This window comes from Myxocyprinus asiaticus, chromosome 11 (assembly GCF_019703515.2).
Source record: "Myxocyprinus asiaticus isolate MX2 ecotype Aquarium Trade chromosome 11, UBuf_Myxa_2, whole genome shotgun sequence".
NCBI classification, from domain to species: domain Eukaryota; kingdom Metazoa; phylum Chordata; class Actinopteri; order Cypriniformes; family Catostomidae; genus Myxocyprinus; species Myxocyprinus asiaticus.
In genome coordinates, this window is record NC_059354.1 from 2,056,830 (window position 1) to 2,077,634 (window position 20,805).

The following is a 20,805-nucleotide window of genomic DNA, read 5'->3' on the forward strand; positions in this document are numbered from 1 at the left end:
ACAAAAAAACGAACTGCACACTGTTCTTCTCTCTGGTGAGAGACGATGCTCCTATGGGTGTGGATGCTCTAGTCAAGCGCATCCTTGGCCAAATGCGCTATTTTGCACGTTTACTCCACTGAGTCTGATCATTCCAACTCTAAAAAGAGTAAGAGAATATGGTCACTCAGTCATACTGATTGCCCTGAACTGGCCAGGGAAACTGTGGCTGGCGGAGATAATTAAACTTTTGTGCACCCAGCCTTGGCAGCTCCTGCTGCACAGGGATCCCCAGACCGAGTAGCTCTTTGGGCCTGGCCCGTGAGTGGCTAAATTTGTGTGTTATGGGTTTACCCCCCAGGGTGATTGAAATGATTCAGAACACGAGAGTTGCTTCAATGCGCTCCGTGTATGATCGGAAATGGTCTGTGTTTGAGCAGTGGTATGCACACAGACACATTGTTCGATAAAGGTAGGGCCTTTTCTACCATCAAGGTTTATCTCGCTGCCATATCGGCTTGTAATGTGGGAATAGACTAGAATGCAATGGGTCAACACCCGCTTGTTTACAGGTTTATGAGGGGTGCAAGACATTTGAACAGGGTGTCAAAACCACTGGTTCTGTCATGGGATCTGTCCGTGGTCCTGAACACACATTCTCAGCCTCCCTTTGAGCCAGTTGAAAGTAATAGAATTAAAGCTCCTTTCGCTAAAGGCAGGTGTCTCTTAAAACGAATCCAGCCTTTGTGCTTAAGGTGAGCGACTCTGCACTCAGCTGTAAGCTGGTGGATTTGCTAACTTTTCACCTGCCTCTTTTTTCTTTGCCAGAGGACGAGTGGCTTCGCTGTTTGTGTCTAGTTCGTACTCTATGTCTGTACGTGGAAAGAACAAAGGCACTGAGGAGTAATCAGCTTTTTGTTTCTAGGGCTGATTTTTGTAAAGGCAGACCCATTTCAGCACCTGTCTCATTGGGTAGTAGAGGCAATTATATTAAGTTATAATAGTCTGGGGCTGTGACCTCCAGAGGCTTGAGAGCTCATTCTACCAGAGGCATGGCTACCTCGTGGGCGCTGTTTAAAGGCATTTCAGTCCAAGACATTTGTGCAGCTGCATGTTGGGCATCACCTCACACTTTTGTCCAACTTTACAGACTGGATGTCACAGAGTCATCATTGGCTCCTTGGTGTGGGTAGTCAATCTGCCGATGTGTATACAAAATAAAAAAATACACACACAAACCAACAATAACACAGTGAAGAACAAGTGTGTTATGTTGTTTCCTCTCCCCCTATCCATTCTTTGAAAATTGATTGGGTGGGTGTACACTGGACACTACAAGTTGGTTGACGGTCTTCTTCGGACAGCATATCTGCAATACAGGAGCTGGCTATATCCCATAGCAAGATACCAAACGAATATTAGAAAGAGAACTTTAGGTTACTCATGTAACCCCGGTTCTCTGATAACAGGAGTGAGGTATCTCACCACACTTCCCTCCTTGCAGTTGCACGGAGAAGAGATATGCGGAGAATGAAGTAGGCACCTATGATAGCGGTTTATAGAGAGAGAAGGGACTCCCTCATCACTGCTGTGATTGGTCTGTCAACTGACAGACTGGGTGTTATTGGTGCTTCCAGGATTGGCCACGCCCGAGGCGTTACCCATAGTGAGAAACCGCACTGATGTTATCAGAGAATCGGGGTTACGTGAGTAACAAAGTTTTCATTTATTTAACATTCTGTAATCACTACATAATTCCCCTACTTCCACTTCATAGTTTTGATGATTTTACTATAATTTAAAAATGTAAACACTATTAGTAACAAACAATCAGTAGATGTTTTCCAAACTTTTGACTTGTACTGTACTGTATGTTCAGTGCTTTGATTCTTAACTGGGAGGGGTGAAAAATGAGCTGGTCACTTTATTACTGTCTTGATTCCAAATAAATCTGTACATATAAGAGGTTGTTCCTGTGCATTCGTGTTGATGGTGTACCTGTATGTCTGGGTCCAGTGTAAAGAGTTTTAGCCGTGTCTCATTTCTCATCTTGCTCTCGATGTCTCTGGCACTCTGGAGAGAGACAGACTCAGGTTTAGCACAGGCTCAGACCAGATCAGAAAGAAAGATATCAGTGATCCAGTGTCATTCACTTGCACTCCATATTTAGCTCATAGTGGTGGTTATTGTTCATTTTATCATATCAAACTATATAGCAAATCCTGATGCTAAAGTTGCAAATTAAAAGTTCAAATGAAGCACACTACAGCATTAATCAAGCTATTCATAATCACCTCTATAATGACATGTTTCAGTATCTTTATCACACTATGATCTCCTTTCTCTTTGGCTTCTTTAAATGGCAGGTTCTCCAAACATGTTAATCGGATTCAGTTGAGCTTTTGTGCTAGAGTTGCCCAATGCTTGAAATAGTTTCGCTGTTGCTTCATGTTCTTTCTCTGTTCAGTTCTCTGCTGTAACTCGTTGAGTAGTCTCTGCTCCATACTCTGTTCATTAAATACACAATATCTCTGACCATGTCATTGCATCAGTACTCAGCAATGCATTAATAAAATGAATGCAGGAAAAGATTGCACTGTGAGAGAAATAGATCGAGGATGCCGGACAAATGCTGGAAGCCACGAAAGGACGCAACTGTCTACCCAGTATGAACTAAATAATTATGACAGACACGCATGACTCCCCAAAAACCCCTACAGGAATCCCCACTAAAAATTCACAGAATAAATAGATGTATTGATTAAAAGTTGTCATTTAGATATTTGATTGTGTTGTAAGACATGAGAAAGACGTTAGCACAATAATAGACTATAATTTTTTAGAATTTAAATAGTTTAAATTCCCTTTTAAATTCTATATTCCCCTAACTCTTATGGGGGGTCTGGATATCTTCTCGCGAAAAAATCACAATGATTTTGCTGACATATAAAATTAAGCAATATCATGAAGATCGCAATGATTTTAATGTGCTTTTAATTTGGCAATTAAGTTTCATAAAGATTATTAATAGACTATTTTCACGATCCTTCAGGGCTGAACAATTAATCAAATTAACATTAAAATGGTCATATATATGATTATTATTAAACTGCAAAGGGCTGCAGATAAAAGACAGATACACAGTCTGCGTGTGCTTGAATGACGTGCTGTTGTGTACACACGGGGCTCATGGGCTCGTGTTTTTAGCACTTTTAGAGCAGTTCACGTGCGTCGTGAATGAAAAGTAATGAAGGTTTAAGCATTCCCGCAATTCCAAACAGTAGCCGCTAGAAGTTATTCTACACATCTACAATGAGGCACAGTATAAAAGAAAATGAGGAAATGACAGTGTTTCACCAGATGCTGAACACTGTAAACTAGTAAACACACAATGCATTTTCAGTGTCATAATAAAAGCTCCATGTAAAGGTGAAATGTTAAAATAAATGCTCCAGGTGAACGTGAAGTACATAGGACAGAAATATATTACTTTTATACTGAATAAAACAAATCTAATCCTCAAAATAATAATGACAATTAATTATTACATAATAATAATAAAATTGAATGGATCCCACAGTCATCATTTAGTAATATGTATTATTCAACTTGGTTCCAAAAAATAAGTAGTTTTAGCACACCTTGTTCATTCACAAAAAAACTATTTAAGTAAAATATATGAAGGTAAATGATGCTTTTTTTTAAAGCTATTATGTATGATTTTATATAAAATATAAAAGTGCATATTAATGAAAATGATTAAATCTTATTCTCTTTTGTGTTCATCTAGTGAAAAACTGTGGGGAAACATGACTTTATTCTTTTTAAATAGATTTAATTTCAATGCCTTGGAAATACTGAATTTGCTTGGCTACAACGGCTGTTTAACTAAAACAATAGATCTTTTTAAAAAAAAAAATTTTTTTTTTTTAGCCTTTTCTGAGCAAATGCATAGGTATCGAGTGATATTTACTATCCCAAGGGGCCTCAAGCTCTAAATCAATTTATTTTGAGATATCTATTATAAATATATGTAAATGTCAGCCTTATGTTAAATACCATTTTTTCGGCCAAATGCATGCTGTATTACAGCAGCCCGAGCACAGGCACTCGAGTGTGCGCTTAGGGTATCTGCAACTCACAGGTGCAGTGCGTTTATTTGAAGGACTACAGGGAACAGCGTCTGATTCACAAAATGCTTCCAAACACAAAAATAAGGTGCGGTTTACCCTGGCTGTGTACAAAGCTGATGATAATGGTATAAGGTACAGAATTTAAATGTTTATGTCCTGCATGCATTTAATGTTTAATGATAAAGTGAAAGACGCCTTAATTCTCTAAATATGTGCAGTTTTGTAACCTTTTGTAATATTTGGTTAACCTCGAGAGTTCACGAACGGTTACTGTGTTATTTGTCGGGAGTCGGACTTATGAATAAAGAACATTTATTGCCATAGATGTGTCAAACACAATCTCAGATTAGCAGGGAATAAAGTGCACAGTGAGCCGAAATAGCACAATACATAGATCTTCAAATGATCACATTAAAGTCGAACAAAAATTCTCTCTCACTGCCTGCAACATAGTAGGCCAATTCTTAATCAATGGAAAATGCGTAATTCTGCCCAGGCAGATTCACTTCCCATGAGGCAGTGAAAGCTAAGGTTTAGAGGACTTCTTTGGGATGCTTTGATTTTTAAATGATTCAGCATATAACTGTTGTCTGCACACCAGAGCAAAAGGGGGAAAAAACTTTGGCTCACCGTTTGCCAGGTGAAAAACTATCTGGAATCATGTGTATCAGTCACATTAAATCCTCTTTGCAACCTGAACTTCATCAGAATGTTGATTTTTGACAACAATGCTGAAAAAGCTTGATGCAGCCCAACAAATGAATGCAGGTGTCTTGAGATGCGTTTATAAATATTAAAGTTCTTTACTTAACACACTGTCTAAAAAATGTGATGGTCCTGCATGGTATGCTGAAAAAAGTGAGTTGTGGCACAACGATCAAAGACGTCTGTCCAGTGCGTGTTTACATAGAAAAAGAATTAAAAACAGTGCAGACACACGTGTGAACAGCCCTTAACTCGCCCTATAGCCTATTTGAAAAACTGACCCAAACTTGGCCCAAAACCTGTAGGTTTGTCGGGTACCATCGGACTCAGATCGGGTTGAAGACCTCTATGCACGTGTAGAATAACCGAATCGTGATTTTGATATTTGAATACCGTGCACATCCCTAATAATGCAAGAGTTTGGATCGGTTCATACAGTACATATAATTGGCTGTGTCAGACATTGCTACAAACTTTTCTTCCATAAATTTGAAAAATCCAACCAAATCTGCCAAGCGTCCTGTAGTGCATTAAGGTGAACGTAGTCACATCATGCGGGGCCTTCACAGTGGACCGGCCCATGGGCCTCTCAGGTATAATTTACATTTCACACTGCGATAAAAAAATAATTATTATTAAATGTGGATCGTCAAAAGTCTGGCTGCTACAATAATTTCTGTGTTTAGTCACAATAAATGTCCAGTATATCTCACACTTATCTGTTCCTGGACTCAAACGTGACCTACCTGAAAACTGTCCATACTGCTAGAGGAGCAATCACTCTTCCCCTGCTCTTCATCTACAGCAGAAATGGACAGCAAGAGAGAGAATGTCATTACTCCACACACTGAAAACACAAACATTTCCTCAGAGACAAAAATCATTATCATTGTTTGCATAAGCACTCCCATTTGGTGCGTGTGGATGATTCAGAAATGTGTTTTGCTTTATAAATGTGAACAGAAAAAATGTTATAATCATTCTGTTGCAGAAATAAAGAACACGGTCACCGTCGTGCAGATCTCCATTCCTTTTGTCCTGCATGGCGAGCTCAAAACTGCTGTTGAGGATTCTGTTGAGTGTGCTGATCCAGTCGTCCATGTCACTCTCGGAGTCTGCAGCCAGAACGTATCCACTCTTGTCCTGCATCTTCAACTCGAACGCAAACCTCCGAACGCGATTGTTCTACACACAGAGAGGGGAGCGGGCTGAGCAAACTGATATTGATTGTTATATTGACAAGATGAATGAAGGGGATACAGCATATCCTAGCTGTCCACCTCAGGATCTCCCTTAATCAAATCACATGCTCCTGTGTGTTTGTGAAGGTGTGCTTTGAGAAACAAACATGTGCAAAGACCAACACTGCAGACTGAGGCCAGAAAACAGGAGCCAGGGAGAAAGTGAGACCATATGGAGGACAGAATTCCTGAATTCTTACAGAGGGGTCAAGTGTGTCTTTAAAGGGATGGGTTTGAAAACAAAAGACTAGAGGCAATCGGTCAGACAAAAACAATCAACTCTTGACCTGTCACTCTCGGCGATTGGTGCTGGGTGTGTGAGTGTGGGAGAGATCAGAGTTGGTGAGATTCTTCACTGGTGGCACAGATCAACAACTCTCACTCCTTCACTGTTACTATTTAGCAGAGACGGGCCACTTTTATTAAAATGAATGGGAGTGATTGGAACAGCCAACGGATGTAGAAAAGGAAGTCCCGTCTTAAGGCTAATTTATACTTAATGGCCGAACAGGCTTCACTTAGTTTGTCTACAAATGATGACGAAATGCAGTGATGTTTATATTCTGCCAATGTTTTCGTTTTGTGAGATTTCTCCTGTTCATGCTCATCTTTAAAATTCTTGACCTAGGAGAACGCCTCTGGTAGAAGAGCATTGATGATTGGTTAAAACTAATCGTGGGTGTGGTTTGGACATGTAATTTTTTATTTACACTCAAACGTTACAGCTGAGGAGTTGTTACCTAGGTTACTGTCATTAAAATGGAAAAAACTTTGAAGCCTGTCTCTCAGATATTGTGCAGAAGTATACTTTTTTATCCGATTCACAACACAGGCTCCACAAAGACAACACGGCCATGACAAATGAGTAGAGCGAGATTGGAGTTTTTAAAAGTGGAAGGGGCCGTCACCCTAAACTAACTAATTTTTAAAAAACGTTGCGCGTAGTATAAATGCTGGCTTCGTTCACCTAGGGTGCTTTAGTTCGTCCAGGAGAAAAAAGTTTGGCTTCTTCCATGGTATAAATCAGGCTTTACAGGTAAAAGAGCCAATCTCCTTTTAGATACAGACATCGCCTGTCAATCAACTCGAGAACACACATATACATTAGCTATACAAGCATAATCTGGATGTAAAGATGCACAATTTATGATACCAGTGTTGTCAGATTTTACTGCTGATTTGAAATATCTTCTTTAATCATAATCTTGACCAACCTTTTTGGATATTTCCCCAAAAAGATTTAGCCAAAGCTAAATTTCGGATTGCCGAAGCAAATGTAATGCTATTCATCTCGCGTTCGGCACTTTGTAATCGCTAAATATGCTTCTCATTTGAAACGTGCGAGTGAAGCCTGGTTTCATGTGAGTGTCGCGCATGCCACAAAGTGATTAGAAAACAGGAGAGATCCGTGCAGTTTTGAGGAGAGAGACAAGATTTTCTAAGTGTATTCCAGTGGAATCATTTAACCCTTGTGCACTGTTCGGGTCTTTTTGGACCAGTTTGGATTTTTTTCTTTAATAAAAAATGGTATCCTTTATCTGAGTGGTACAAGACTTGGTAACCTTTCCTCTACTAGCTATCTGAACACACACCAAAAATCTGGACTTGATTCGATAAGTCTAAGGGGTCTTAAAAAAAAGCAACACTTGCCATGCTCCGGGTCATTTTTAACCCACCATAGGAAATGAATGGGAAATACAAAAAAACTGAGATTTTGTTTTTGTTTTTGTCAAATAAAAATCAATACATCAGACAAAATGCAGAACACAACCACACATAAATGAAGGGGTGAGACTACAAAACATCCACAATGCAGAAAACACAAACACGCATACAGGTTTGTTTGACTATATTAGTGATCTCTCATTGACTTCCACTGATTTCATATCAGGAGAATTATATTTTCTATTTCCAAACTCTACCCCTAAACCTAACCATCACACAAACATGTGCACATCATTAGATTTGAAGATCAACATCATCTGACCAATTTAAGAGCTTTTTCTTTTTTTTTTTTTCTTTTTTTACTGATGAGGACATTTGGCCCTCACAAATGTAGACAAACCTGTCTATATATACCAAATATATCACAAAGTTTGAAGTCAAGAGTCTGAACCCTGTGTGACAAAGTTTATGCTAGAATTTTTTGTTTGATGTTTTAAATAAAGTACAGGTAACAAAATAATTACTCTGTCTTTTATTTGTAACACAATCAGATTTGACTGTGGAGCACTGCCATGTTTGACAGCATATTGGAGCATCACTGCAAAATCTGACACTTCAACACAAGTGGTTTAGAATAAATAAATCCAGCAGAGGTCACCAGAGACCCCCAGTGCATGACAAATTGTGATGTTTTGATACATCACATTTTACTGAAATTAAGTTTTTAAAAAAAAATTTTTTTATTGAAGTGACGATAATATAAAATGTGCTTATTTTATATGAAAATGAAAGGTGTAATTTAGAGCTAAATAAGGTCTAAATACCATAAAATCCACAACTTTAGTGTTTTTACTTTAGTAAAATGAGTGTTATAACATATCTTGAAAAAAATAAAAAATACAAAAAAATAAAGGAAATATTACACATGTACACTGGTGGCCAAAAGTTTGGAATAATGTACAGATGTTTCGGAAGGAATTTGGTACTTTAATTCACCAAAGTGGCATTCAACTGACCACGAAGTATAGTCAGGACATTACTGATGTAAAAAACAGCACCATCACTATTTGAAAAAAGTCATTTTTGATCAAATCTAGACAGGCCCCATTTCCAGCAACCATCACTCCAACACATTAACCTTGAGTAATCATGCTAAATTGATCATTTGGTACTAGAAAATCACTTGTCATTATATCAAACACAGTTGAAAGCTATTTGGTTCGTTAAATGAAGCTTAACATTGTCTTTGTGTTTGTTTTTGAGTTGCCACTGTATGTAATAGACTGGCATGTCTTAAGGTCAATATTAGATCAAAAATGGCAAAAAAGAAACAGCTTTCTCTTGAAACTCATCAGTCAATCATTGTTTTGAGTAATGAAGGCTATACAATGCTTGAAACTGCCAAAAAACTGAAGATTTCATACAAAGGTGTACACTACAGTCTTCAAAGACAAAGACAACTGACTCTAACAAGGACAGAAAGAGATGTGAAAGGCCAGATGTACAACTAAACAAGGGGATAAGTACATCAGAGTCTCTAGTTTGAGAAATAGATGCCTCACATGTCCTAGAAAAATACATAAAAATACAAACAACAATAACATGACAGGAACAGGGCTCGAACCCAGAGAGTATTGCTGGTAGCCCAGAGCACTAACTGCTACGCTATGGAGCTGTGTGGACCCAAATTGCAGACAATCACAAGAGGCAGGACTTGAAGAAAACAAACAGTCTTTACTTAATGTCCTTCTTGAATAAACACAAAAAAATCAAGCATCGAAAGTAGGGCTGAAGAAAGTACAGATCCACAATGGCTTGATGCAGGCAAAAATGTCCAAGAACATAAAGCAAACTTCCCAAACAAGCAGGTCAAAAGATCTGGGGAAAAAATCTCTCAATGTAATCTAAACGTAGGTCAAAAGGGACAGGCATTTATCAAAAATCTGCCTAAGCAAAAGAACCTGAAGACTGAGCAAAGATACAAACAAAAGCAGGTCTTATATATACACATACACACTGTTAACAAGCCAGGCACAGGTGATATCATTGAGCTAATAATGAACAGGAAATCAGGAGGAAGTAGTGGAAGGTCTTGTGCTCTCGGTTTCTCTCTGCTGGACAGACCGTGGTGTGACAGAACATGGTATTGTAAACTCAGGTTACCTGCACGACACCCATACAGGAGTCTAGAAAGATGGTTCCTTTGGGCTCTTTGTTGATCTTCTCATCCTTGTAAAAGTTGAGATTATATGACCCATCGCCCAGCTGCGTCAGGTGGAAATACCTTCTTTTGAATGACTGAATAAAAAAGAAAAGTGTAAATGAGACATGGAAAACAAACACAGCAGGGTTTTTCCTGGGTGAAAAATGGTCTTCAGTGATGGCTGATGTACACGGTCATCACATTTCCATTATTGCAATTAATACTGAAGATATTTAACTGCATTTTATGATTGTAATGATTGGATTTTTATCTAGAAACTTCTGAATTCAACAGAGTTTGTACTTCTAGGTGCTCTGGGAAATCAAACTAACTTAACATCCTATTTCTACAGGGCTAGTTATAATATTCATGAGATAATAATAATATAGAGGAAATGTTTGTTTCCTACTCCATAACAGATATTGTTTTCCTTTTATCAGACTCGTAATGATTTGGAAATCATTTTGATTATAGGAACATCTGATGCCAAACCAGGCCAGTTTGTTTCCTAATACAAGACATCATTAGAAAAGGGCATTTATTAAAATATTACACATGACTTTGTTCAAAACGTATAAAGGTTCAGACTTTATTACACTGTACTTGCCCTTTTGTTTAGCATCGTTCTTTCATTGTTTAACAGTTGCATTTGTAATGCCATAATCACAAGAATGACCATGTCTGGCTCCTCATTACAGTGGTTAGGCAGTTAGTCTTTCTTAAAAAACAAAAAGTTTATTTGTTATGAAAAAATAAATAGCCAAAACACATTTAAATTTTCAAATAAAACTGCCTCCGTTGTAATGAAAACTTCTGCTCAGTTTACTGTGATAAATGTTCTTGTAATTGATGCTGGTGCATGTGTTTTCTCTTTCCCTCGTCAGTGCTGTTCAGAATATCAGCGTTGTCTAGATGTTTAAAATGGTTGAATTCCTCAATAGTGAATTGTCATGTAAAATTCAAATAGGTGGCATAAGTTTTGTTGTCTGTGTCATGATATCGAGGGAAGCTCAATTTAATTATGCGTGTGATCCGCTATACGCTACCATGTCACCGCAGCTCATATACAGAGGGAAGCCCAGCTGACACGCGCGCACCTGCGTGCTCCAGAGATACAGGAGGATCGAGCAGAGCGCATCACTTGCACGAGTGATTCTCGGTGGATCACGCAACACGCAGGTGAAACCAGTCTTCAATCACCCAACACACATTAGCGTTCCACATTTTTAGAGCTTATAAATCAGCAAAAGCAAGATGAATATCATAAAATTTGCTTCACTGGCCCAAAATTTTGCTTCAGCAGCCACCAAAACATTTTCAATGCAGGAAAAACCCTGCGCAGGTGTATAGACATAACTTCTCTACAGACATGAAGAATCTCACCCTCATAGTGACGCTGATGGTGCTGTTCATGTTGCCCTTATGCAGCCAGCCCTGTTTGATGATACCTCCCTTCTGTGAACCTAGAGAGGCTGTGTCCTGCACAAACACAGAAAGAGAAAAGTTAGTTTTGTGATGACGATCCAAGCCTTGTTTGTTTGATCCTGCAGCTAAAACAAACTTGGAGTCGACTGGGAGTCAAAGAAGAAAACGGACAGAGTCCAGACTCATGACTGAACAGAACCTCAGATTCAACAGCAGAGCAGAATACGACAGAACCTCCCAGGACAGTCACGTATACATCAGTATATTGTCTCATGAGTACATAACTATTCACGTGTGCGTCAGCATGATAGAAGAAACATGTAGTTGAGGCATTCGTAAGTTCAACTTTGCGATCATATTTCTAAAGGTAAGCTTTATGTATTTTCAATGACAATGTTTCCAGCCAAAACTGTTCTCTGACTCTACATTATTTCATTCTACTAACTGAACTTCCACTCAATTCATCCAGAATAGAGCAATCACAGTCATTAATGCATATTCAACCAATTTGCGCATTTTTCAATATAGCTTGCAATTAATGCCTTATTTCCGCATAAAACGTAAACGGTTCATGTTCCAGGGGTTGTCTTTTATTAAAATGAAGAGGTTTTACTTTTTTATTCTTGGTACAGTATATGAAGATGTTATTAAAACTAACTTGAATTTTTTTACCAGTCTTCATCATTTATTTTTGGTACTTTTCAAATGTCTTTTATGTATTGATTTTAATGTTTTAGTCTTGTCCCAGACCCAGACTTTCAATACTAACTATGAAGATCCATTATAAAAATACGAATTAATATTTTAAAACTATTATTATCTAAACAAAGAGTGAAATAAAGATAAACTGTGCTAAAATCAAAACTAAACGTTCTCTGCAACGCTTGTCCTTTGGAGGTCAAAGCGCCGCCTGACACTGCTGTCGAGTGGTTTGTGTTGAAGCCCTGACGCGAGTCATGTTGAAGGGCCTTAACAGAAGTGGTCGATACAATGTGTGTCAGTTGCAAAATCACTTGAAAAAACACTTGATGCTAGAAACTTAAACCCTGTCTGGTGTAAAACTCTGATTCAACCTGAGCTTCATCACAATGCTAGAGAGAGAGAGAGAGAGAGTGCGCGTGCACGCGCGCGTGTGTGTGTGTGATTTAGCTTACCCCATCTTTATCCACGTCTTCATCCACCTCAAACACATGCAGTGCTAAATTATCAGGTCTAATCATTTTGCTATGTGCAAAACAAACACAAATTAATACACTCTACTTAGAAAAGATATACACCATTAACAACACTTACAAGAAAAAAATAAAATACGAAAAAGAAAAAAAGTTTTACTGCATATCTGTGATGTACTGTGCAGATTAAAACATTTTATTAGTTATTTTATATTCAGTTAGAATTGAAATTAAGCTTTGATTCACATTTCACATATTTTAGGTGATGTGACTGGTCACTATTTCTTTTAAAGGGTCATGAAACCCCAAAACACATTTTTTGAGTTGTGAACAGATATGTACAGGATGCACATCACTGAAAACAATGATAGCACTCATTATGTTTGTCGTTAGTTTTATTGAGCTATTTCGTTCTTCCTGTTTCAAAATGAAAGTTGAAGCAATGTCACAAAAATGAGGTATCTGCGTAAACTCAAGAGTTATGATTGCTAGGACAGTAAACATGTAGATCGAAAATGCACTGCAGTCATTCACCGGACCAGCGTGAGCATTTCTTGGCTGCAGTTGTGGTAGTAGTGCTCCAAACACACTGTTTGTGAGAGAGGACTGTTACGAGTGCTGATTCCATCGCTTCTTGTCTATGTGTCAGATAATGGACATTATAAGATTGAAATCACATGTCAGAATGGACCACAGTTAAGATCAGCATCGAAGCGAGCATGTTTGTTGGCTGGCTGCTGTGTACTCCAAAAATAAAGAAGCAGCAGTGTATTTCAGATGTATTTGTGAAGGCTGTTCTGTCTCACTGTGCATCTGATCATAAGCAGGATAACATGACGACTTGTTCAAAAACAGAAGTCAATGATGAAAACCAAAAACTCAAAGTCATTTCAACTCATGACTCAAAAACAGGTCAACTTTTTGATCCACTTTACATCAAGTTTACGTGATTTACGGCTACATGGTTTTCTGCCATTATGTCGTCATGACAATGGAGTTGAAATACTGGATAACTTTACACAGACAAGGTAATAAAGTCATTTTACAGTTTAAGGTGTGAAAAATTGGGGCTCAACTAGGGGGGTTTCATGGCCTTTTAAGTTTTTCACCATTTTGATCACATTTTTGCTTTCACTTGTTCATTTTAAATGATTCTGCAGTGTGACAAAATATGTTTTGGTAACACTATAATAACATTCATTAATAAATCATTAACTAACATTATATAATACTTAACAGATTACACATAAATATATATACAAATAGTTAGAAATATGATATAATATGACCTCATTGTTCCTCTGCTCTATTGTTAACCAGCAAAACACACATTTCCTGCCCTTTATTTCTAAGCAAACATTTTTCCAAGAGCCAACAATCATACACACAGACACAGACACACACACACAAACACAGACAGACGCACAGACACACACAGACACACACAGACACACACAGACACATACACATACAGTGGTGTGAAAAAGTGTTTGCCCCCTTTCTGATTTCTTATTTTTTTGCATGTTTGTCACACTTAAATGTTTCAGATCATCAAACAAGTTTAAATATTAGTCAAAGATAACACTTGTAAACACAAAATGCAGTTTTTAAATGAAGGTTGTTATTATTAAGGGAATCCAAACCTACATGGCCCTGTGTGAAAAAGTGATTGCCCCCTAAACCTAATAACTGGTTGGGCCACCCTTAGCAGCAACAACTGCAATCAAGCGTTTGCGATAACTTGCAATGAGTCTTTTACAGTGCTGTGGAGGAATTTTGGCCCACTCATCTTTGCAGAATTGTTGTAGTTCAGACACATTGGAGGGTTTTTGAGCATGAACTGCCTTTTTAAGGTCATGCCACAGCATCTCAATAGGATTCAGGTCAGGACTTTGACTAGGCCACTCCAAAGTCTTCATTTTGTTTTTCTTCAGCCATTCAGAGGTGGACTTGCTGGTGTGTTTTGGATCATTGTCCTGCTGCAGAACCCAAGTTCGCTTCAGCTTGAGGTCACAAACAGATGGCCGGACATTCTCCTTCAGGATTTTTTGGTAGACAGCAGAATTCATGGTTCCATTTATCACAGCAAGTCTTCCAGGTCCTGAAGCAGCAAAACAGCCCCAGACCATCACACTACCACCACCATATTTTACTGTTGGTATGATGCTCTTTTTCTGAAATGCAGTGTTACTTTTACGCCAGATGTAATGGGACACACACCTTCCAAAAAGTTCAACTTTTGTCTCGTCAGTCCACAGAGTATTTTCCCAAAAGTCTTGGGGATCATCAAGATGTTTTCTGGCAAAAATGAGACGAGCCTTAATGTTCTTTTTGCTCAGCAGTGGTTTTCGTCTTGGAACTCTGCCATGCAGACCATTTTTGCCCAGTCTCTTTCTTATGGTGGAGTCATGAACACTGACCTTAACTGAGGCAAGTGAGGCCTGCAGTTCTTTGGATGTTGTTGTGGGGTCTTTTGTGACCTCTTGGATGAGTCGTCGCTGCGCTCTTGGGGTAATTTTGGTCGGCTGGCCACTCCTGGGAAGGTTCACCACTGTTCCATGTTTTTGCCATTTGTGGTTAATGGCTCTCACTGTGGTTCTCTGGAGTCCCAAAGCTTTAGAAATGGCTTTATAACCTTTTCCAGACTGATAGATCTCAATTAATTTCTTTCTCATTTGTTCCTGAATTTCTTTGGATCTCAGCATGATGTCTAGCTTTTTAAGATCTTTTGGTCTACTTCACTTTGTCAGGCAGGTCCTATTTAAGTGATTTCTTGATTGAGAACAGGTGTGGCAGTAATCAGGCCTGGGTGTTGCTAGAGAAATTGAACTCAGGTGTGATAAACCACAGTTAAGTTATGTTTTAACAGGTGGGGCAAACACTTTTTCACACAGGGCCATGTAGGTTTGGATTTTGTTTTCCCTTAATAATAACAACCTTCATTTAAAAACTGCATTTTGTGTTTACTTGTGTTATCTTTGACTAATATTTAAACTTGTTTGATGATCTGAAACATTTAAGTGTGACAAACATGCAAAAAAATAAGAAATCAGGAAGGGGGCAAACACTTTTTCACACCACTGTATACACACACACACACACACACACACACACAGACACATACACATATACACACACACACACACACACACAGACACATACACATATACACACACACACACACACACACACACACACACACACACAGACACATACACATACACACACACACACACACACACACACACACACACACACACACACACACACACACACACATCTAACAGGACAACAATATAGCCTGCAGTCTTCTGTCCCTACAGCTATAATCAATGTAATACAGGCTGAGACCTTTTTCAGTGTATTTAGTCTTACTTGGAAAGCTGTCGGAAGTCACCGGAATAATCCTCATATTTGTAGTCGACAACATGCCAGTCAGATATGTAGGTCTTTATACACTGTAAGAAGAAACACAATATCATCAGCAGCTTTATATTTTACCCCACTTTTGGCATATATACGTCAGTTTAATTAGAAAATCTCTTTATTAATATGTACAGTACATGAACTAAAAAGACAAACAAGTCGTAGCTGTGGTGCACAAGAGGCAGACACAGGTGTAATTTCAGCCTGTGTCATGTCCCAGTCCAGTTCTCTCTCTCTCTCTCTATGATGTCCTGTCCCTTCTGTCTACTGTCTTTTCAAGAAAAGTGGCATAAGCCCCCAAAAAGGCAAATCATTTTATCAATTATTTTAGGGAAACGCTGACTCTAAAAAGCAGAAGAAAATAGAGTAAATGAGCGTTCATTTATTTTTTGTGTCAAAAGTGTCATTTTATTTTGTTTGCATGTAAATGTATGTGCATGTATGTACAGTGGGGTTCAAAAGGATGAAACCACTAGTGAAAATTGAACATTTTAAGTTTATGTGTTTTGTCTCCCTTTTGCTTTAATGGCACTGAAGCTGGCCTGGACTCCACAAGTTGGTGCAAAACCAGGTAATCCACGTTAGCCAGCATAATTTGAGAATGTTCCAAAGAGCATCTGTGCTTCACTAGAAGCAAGGAAATCTGACATTTATCAGATATAATACAGCACACAATCTTTAGTATTTTTGTTATGCAACTTCTTTGTTTACTTTTTTTTTTTTAAATCCTAAATTTAGGATTCTGTTTATCACCAGGTTTTAATGGCAAATAATAATAATAATAATAATAATCCAAGGTTTTTTATATGGTCTAAAATTTTTGTGTTACATAATGCCAACAAACATTTTGAATCTCAATTTATGTAGTGCAAAGTGGACATGTAATTGGGGTGTCAGGACATGTCACGTTTAGTCTCTGCATGTGCACCATGGCTCAACATATCTGAAGTGCTAAGTGTTTCTAAGTTTAGTCATGAAATTCTACATGGTGCAAGCTGATAGGTCCTTTGAACATACAATCTGATAACCAATCACTTGCATCGTTCATGGCCCATGCTTATAGGTCCTATGACATGTAATCTATTAGCTAATAAACTTGTGTACTCTCTCTTTGACGATTATTTAAATTACCTCAGTTGACTGCAGGTTAGCCAGTTTCACTGCAGCGCACTATGAGAGTTTTCTCTTTGAAACCCTCCTCCACCCCAGCACTAGTCTAGAGCTGCTTCAAGGGGACTGTATGCATGTCTAATTGTGCAGCAGCAGCATCTCTGTGTTTATTCTAACAAAAGTAAGACTTCGTACTTTCTCTGCAGCAGCACAAGCAGATCTAGTCCACCAAGACCAAACCTACTAACCTCCAATTCATTCTGAGAGTTGTCATGACTGAATTACAGTATAACCATGACTTTGACTGCTTCTTTCTGACAGGACAGGAAATCCAGCATGACTCTTTTTGAGTCACCGCTTCATGCAAAGTCACTCTGTGCTGAAACAGATCTTATTTATTCAGTGAAGCCTTTACTCTACTTCCAATCCGTTGTTTTCAGGAAGAGAAGTAAAGGAGATGAAAGACAGGGGCAGAACAACCCACATCGCCTTCTCAAAGCTAAATAAATAAAAACATCTTTTTATAGATCAAAACATGTGGAATAGAGCAGTCACTGAATATTTATATATACTATATCAGCACAATATTTGCATCACCCCTCTAAATTTTGTAATTCAGTGACCAGTGTTAAACTAGCTTGCACACAGACTCTCCAACACTCACTGGAGCACTGTTCCCAACTATAGTGAGCTGACTATCTAGGCAACATTTTTAGACATTTCAAAAAATTACTGAGCTTTAAAACTACTTCACACAATAATTGTGTGTGCAATGTAGGCTTTTTTTTAATGCTTAAAAGAATATTGCATTGTTAGCTTAGCAATATGCTAGCTCCACACTCTATTAGAAGTACTTGGGAGCGTTCACACAGCAGCAGAATACGTTTGTCAGTACTGTTTTTAGGTGCAAAATACTGTTATGTTCACACACCATTCAGTTATAAACGAAAATGACAACTGCATACTATATACAAACGCAATCAAAAGGGAGCAGTTGCCCTTCTGATAGGACTGTAATAATGCCTATCGCAGGCTGCCACCGGTTCCGACCTAAAAGCGAATCGTCAGGGCCCTGTTCAAGCTGGCAACCTGCACCAAGTAGTGGGGAAACTTTCAGTCTTAGTATAAGGACCATCCATCGATGTGTAGATGCTGTGTGCACAGCTATTAAAGAAAAATTGATGCGTTGTAATATCAAGGTTTACATATATGATACATTCCTGATATTCAATAGGCTATTTTGAACAATCATCTAATCTAAAGTATTGCCATCACAACTGCATTATGTCCCACATATTTGTCCAGCAACTGAACTTGATTGTCATCTAAAATTAATTTTAGCATCATAATGCAATTTACATTTTCTGAAGAAGCTCAGCAAATGCGATCCGAGGTAAAGAAGGTTAGATTTAAAATATTTAAAAGTTTTAAAATGTTCTGAAAGTGAACTCAGCATTGGACAAATAGTTCTGATAGTTTATAGTCTTGAAAAAAGTGTAGAACATAATGAGAATGTCATTCAGCCGAGCTTTTCATCAACAGGGTAAGGCTAATTTAAATTTGTGTAAAGAAAAGGCAAGAATATAGGTCTAAAAATATATATATTTTTTTGTTTGGTAATTAATTCTTTTATTTAATGCTTTATTCATTTGGTAAGTGAATTTATTTAATTTAATACAGGGAATTTTGCCAGCATTTTTTCTAAAGTAAGCTAAACAATAATTTTATATACAGGTGCATCTCAATAAATTAGAATGTCGTGGAAAAGTTCATTTATTTCAGTAATTCAACTCAAATTGTGAAACTTGTGTATTAAACAAATTCAATGCACACAGACTGAGGTAGTTGAAGTCTTTGGTTCTTTTAATTGTGATGATTTTGGCTCACATTTAACAAAAACCCACCAATTCACTATCTCAAAAAATTAGAATATGGTGACATGCCAATCAGCTAATCAACTCAAAACACCTGCAAAGGTTTCCTGAGCCTTCAAAATGGTCTCTCAGTTTGGTTCACTAGGCTACACAATCATGGGGAAGACTGCTGATCTGACAGTTGTCCAGAAGACAATCATTGACACCCTTCACAAGGAGGGTAAGCCACAAACATTCATTGCCAAAGAAGCTGGCTGTTCACAGAGTGCTGTATCCAAGCATGTTAACAGAAAGTTGAGTGGAAGGAAAAAGTGTGGAAGAAAAAGATGCACAACCGAGAGAACCACAGCCTTATGAGGATTGTCAAGCAAAATCGATTCAAGAATTTGGGTGAACTTAACAAGGAATGTACTGAGGCTGGGGTCAAGGCATCAAGAGCCACCACACACAGACGTGTCAAGGAATTTGGCTACAGTTGTCATATTCCTCTTGTTAAGCCACTCCTGAACCACAGACAACGTCAGAGGCATCTTACCTGGGCTAAGGAGAAGAAGAACTGGACTGTTGCCCAGTGGTCCAAAGTCCTCTTTTCAGATGAGAGCAAGTTTTGTATTTCATTTGGAAACGAAGGTCCTAGAGTCTGGAGGAAGGGTGGAGAAGCTCATAGCCCAAGTTGCTTGAAGTCCAGTGTTAAGTTTCCACAGTCTGTGATGATTTGGGGTGCAATGTCATCTGCTGGTGTGGGTCCATTGTGTTTTTTGAAAACCAAAGTCACTGCACCCGTTTACCAAGACATTTTGGAGCACTTCATGCTTCCTTCTGCTGACCAGCTTTTTAAAGATGCTGATTTCATTTTCCAGCAGGATTTGGCACCTGCCCACACTGCCAAAAGCACCAAAAGTTGGTTAAATGACCATGGTGTTGGTGTGCTTGACTGGCCAGCAAACTTACCAGACCTGAACCCCATAGAGAATCTATGGGGTATTGTCAAGAGGAAAATGAGAAACAAGAGACCAAAAAATGCAGATGAGCTGAAGGCCACTGTCAAAGAAACCTGGGCTTCCATACCACCTCAGCAGTGCCACAAACTGATCACCTCCATGCCACGCCGAATTGAGGCAGTAATTAAAGCAAAAGGAGCCCCTACCAAGTATTGAGTACATATACAGTAAATGAACATACTTTCCAGAAGGCCAACAATTCACTAAAAATTTTAGTTTTTATTGGTCTTATGATGTATTCTAATTTTTTGAGATAGTGAATTGGTGGGTTTTTGTTAAATGTGAGCCAAAATCATCACAATTAAAAGAACCAAAGACTTACACTACTTCAGTCTGTGTGCATTGAATTTATTTAATACACGAGTTTCACAATTTGAGTTGAATTACTGAAATAAATGAACTTTTCCACGACATTCTAATTCATTGAGATGCACCTGTAATTGGGCTATATGTTGGTGTTCCAGAAAAAGCAAACTGATGCTTTTCTCCTAGTATTGTGTATTTATTTTTAATTTAAAACATCTTTGTGCACAGAAATGATATGTTTTTTTGTTTGTATTGTGGGCTAATTCTATGACTGCCGTCTATTATTTTGAATGGTGTGGAAAAGCAACTTTAATAAATAAACAGATGGCTACCACGATTAAATTAATCGCAAACAGTGGCCATTCATTTGATCTCCGTGCACCTGTCGATGTGCATGATACAAGATATTTGTGTTGGCACGCCTGGAAGTGTCATGTTTGCAGCATCGGATCTGTGCTTTGCTGTTAAGATCAATCCATAATCACGTACAATAAATTGGCTTTCAATGATGCATACCGTCATCATGATTAACACAGGCTAATGACTGGGGTAAATTCTGTCATTT

At 38.3% G+C, this 20,805-nt stretch overlaps 1 protein-coding gene across 1 annotated transcript in view; it reads right to left on the reverse strand.

Annotated features, from left to right (window-relative positions):
- The window catches only part of zmp:0000001200 (dedicator of cytokinesis protein 9), a 197,106-nt gene that overhangs the window by 72,644 nt on the left and 103,657 nt on the right, over nt 1–20,805 (reverse strand). Inside the window, exons 4-10 of the mRNA XM_051710475.1 lie at nt 15,899–15,981; nt 12,506–12,575; nt 11,310–11,405; nt 9,887–10,021; nt 5,828–6,002; nt 5,564–5,616; nt 1,978–2,052 (exon numbers count right to left, since the gene is read on the reverse strand). Of these exons, the coding sequence (XP_051566435.1) occupies nt 1,978–2,052; nt 5,564–5,616; nt 5,828–6,002; nt 9,887–10,021; nt 11,310–11,405; nt 12,506–12,575; nt 15,899–15,981 (687 nt within the window). The remainder of the gene's footprint in view (nt 1–1,977; nt 2,053–5,563; nt 5,617–5,827; nt 6,003–9,886; nt 10,022–11,309; nt 11,406–12,505; nt 12,576–15,898; nt 15,982–20,805) is intronic.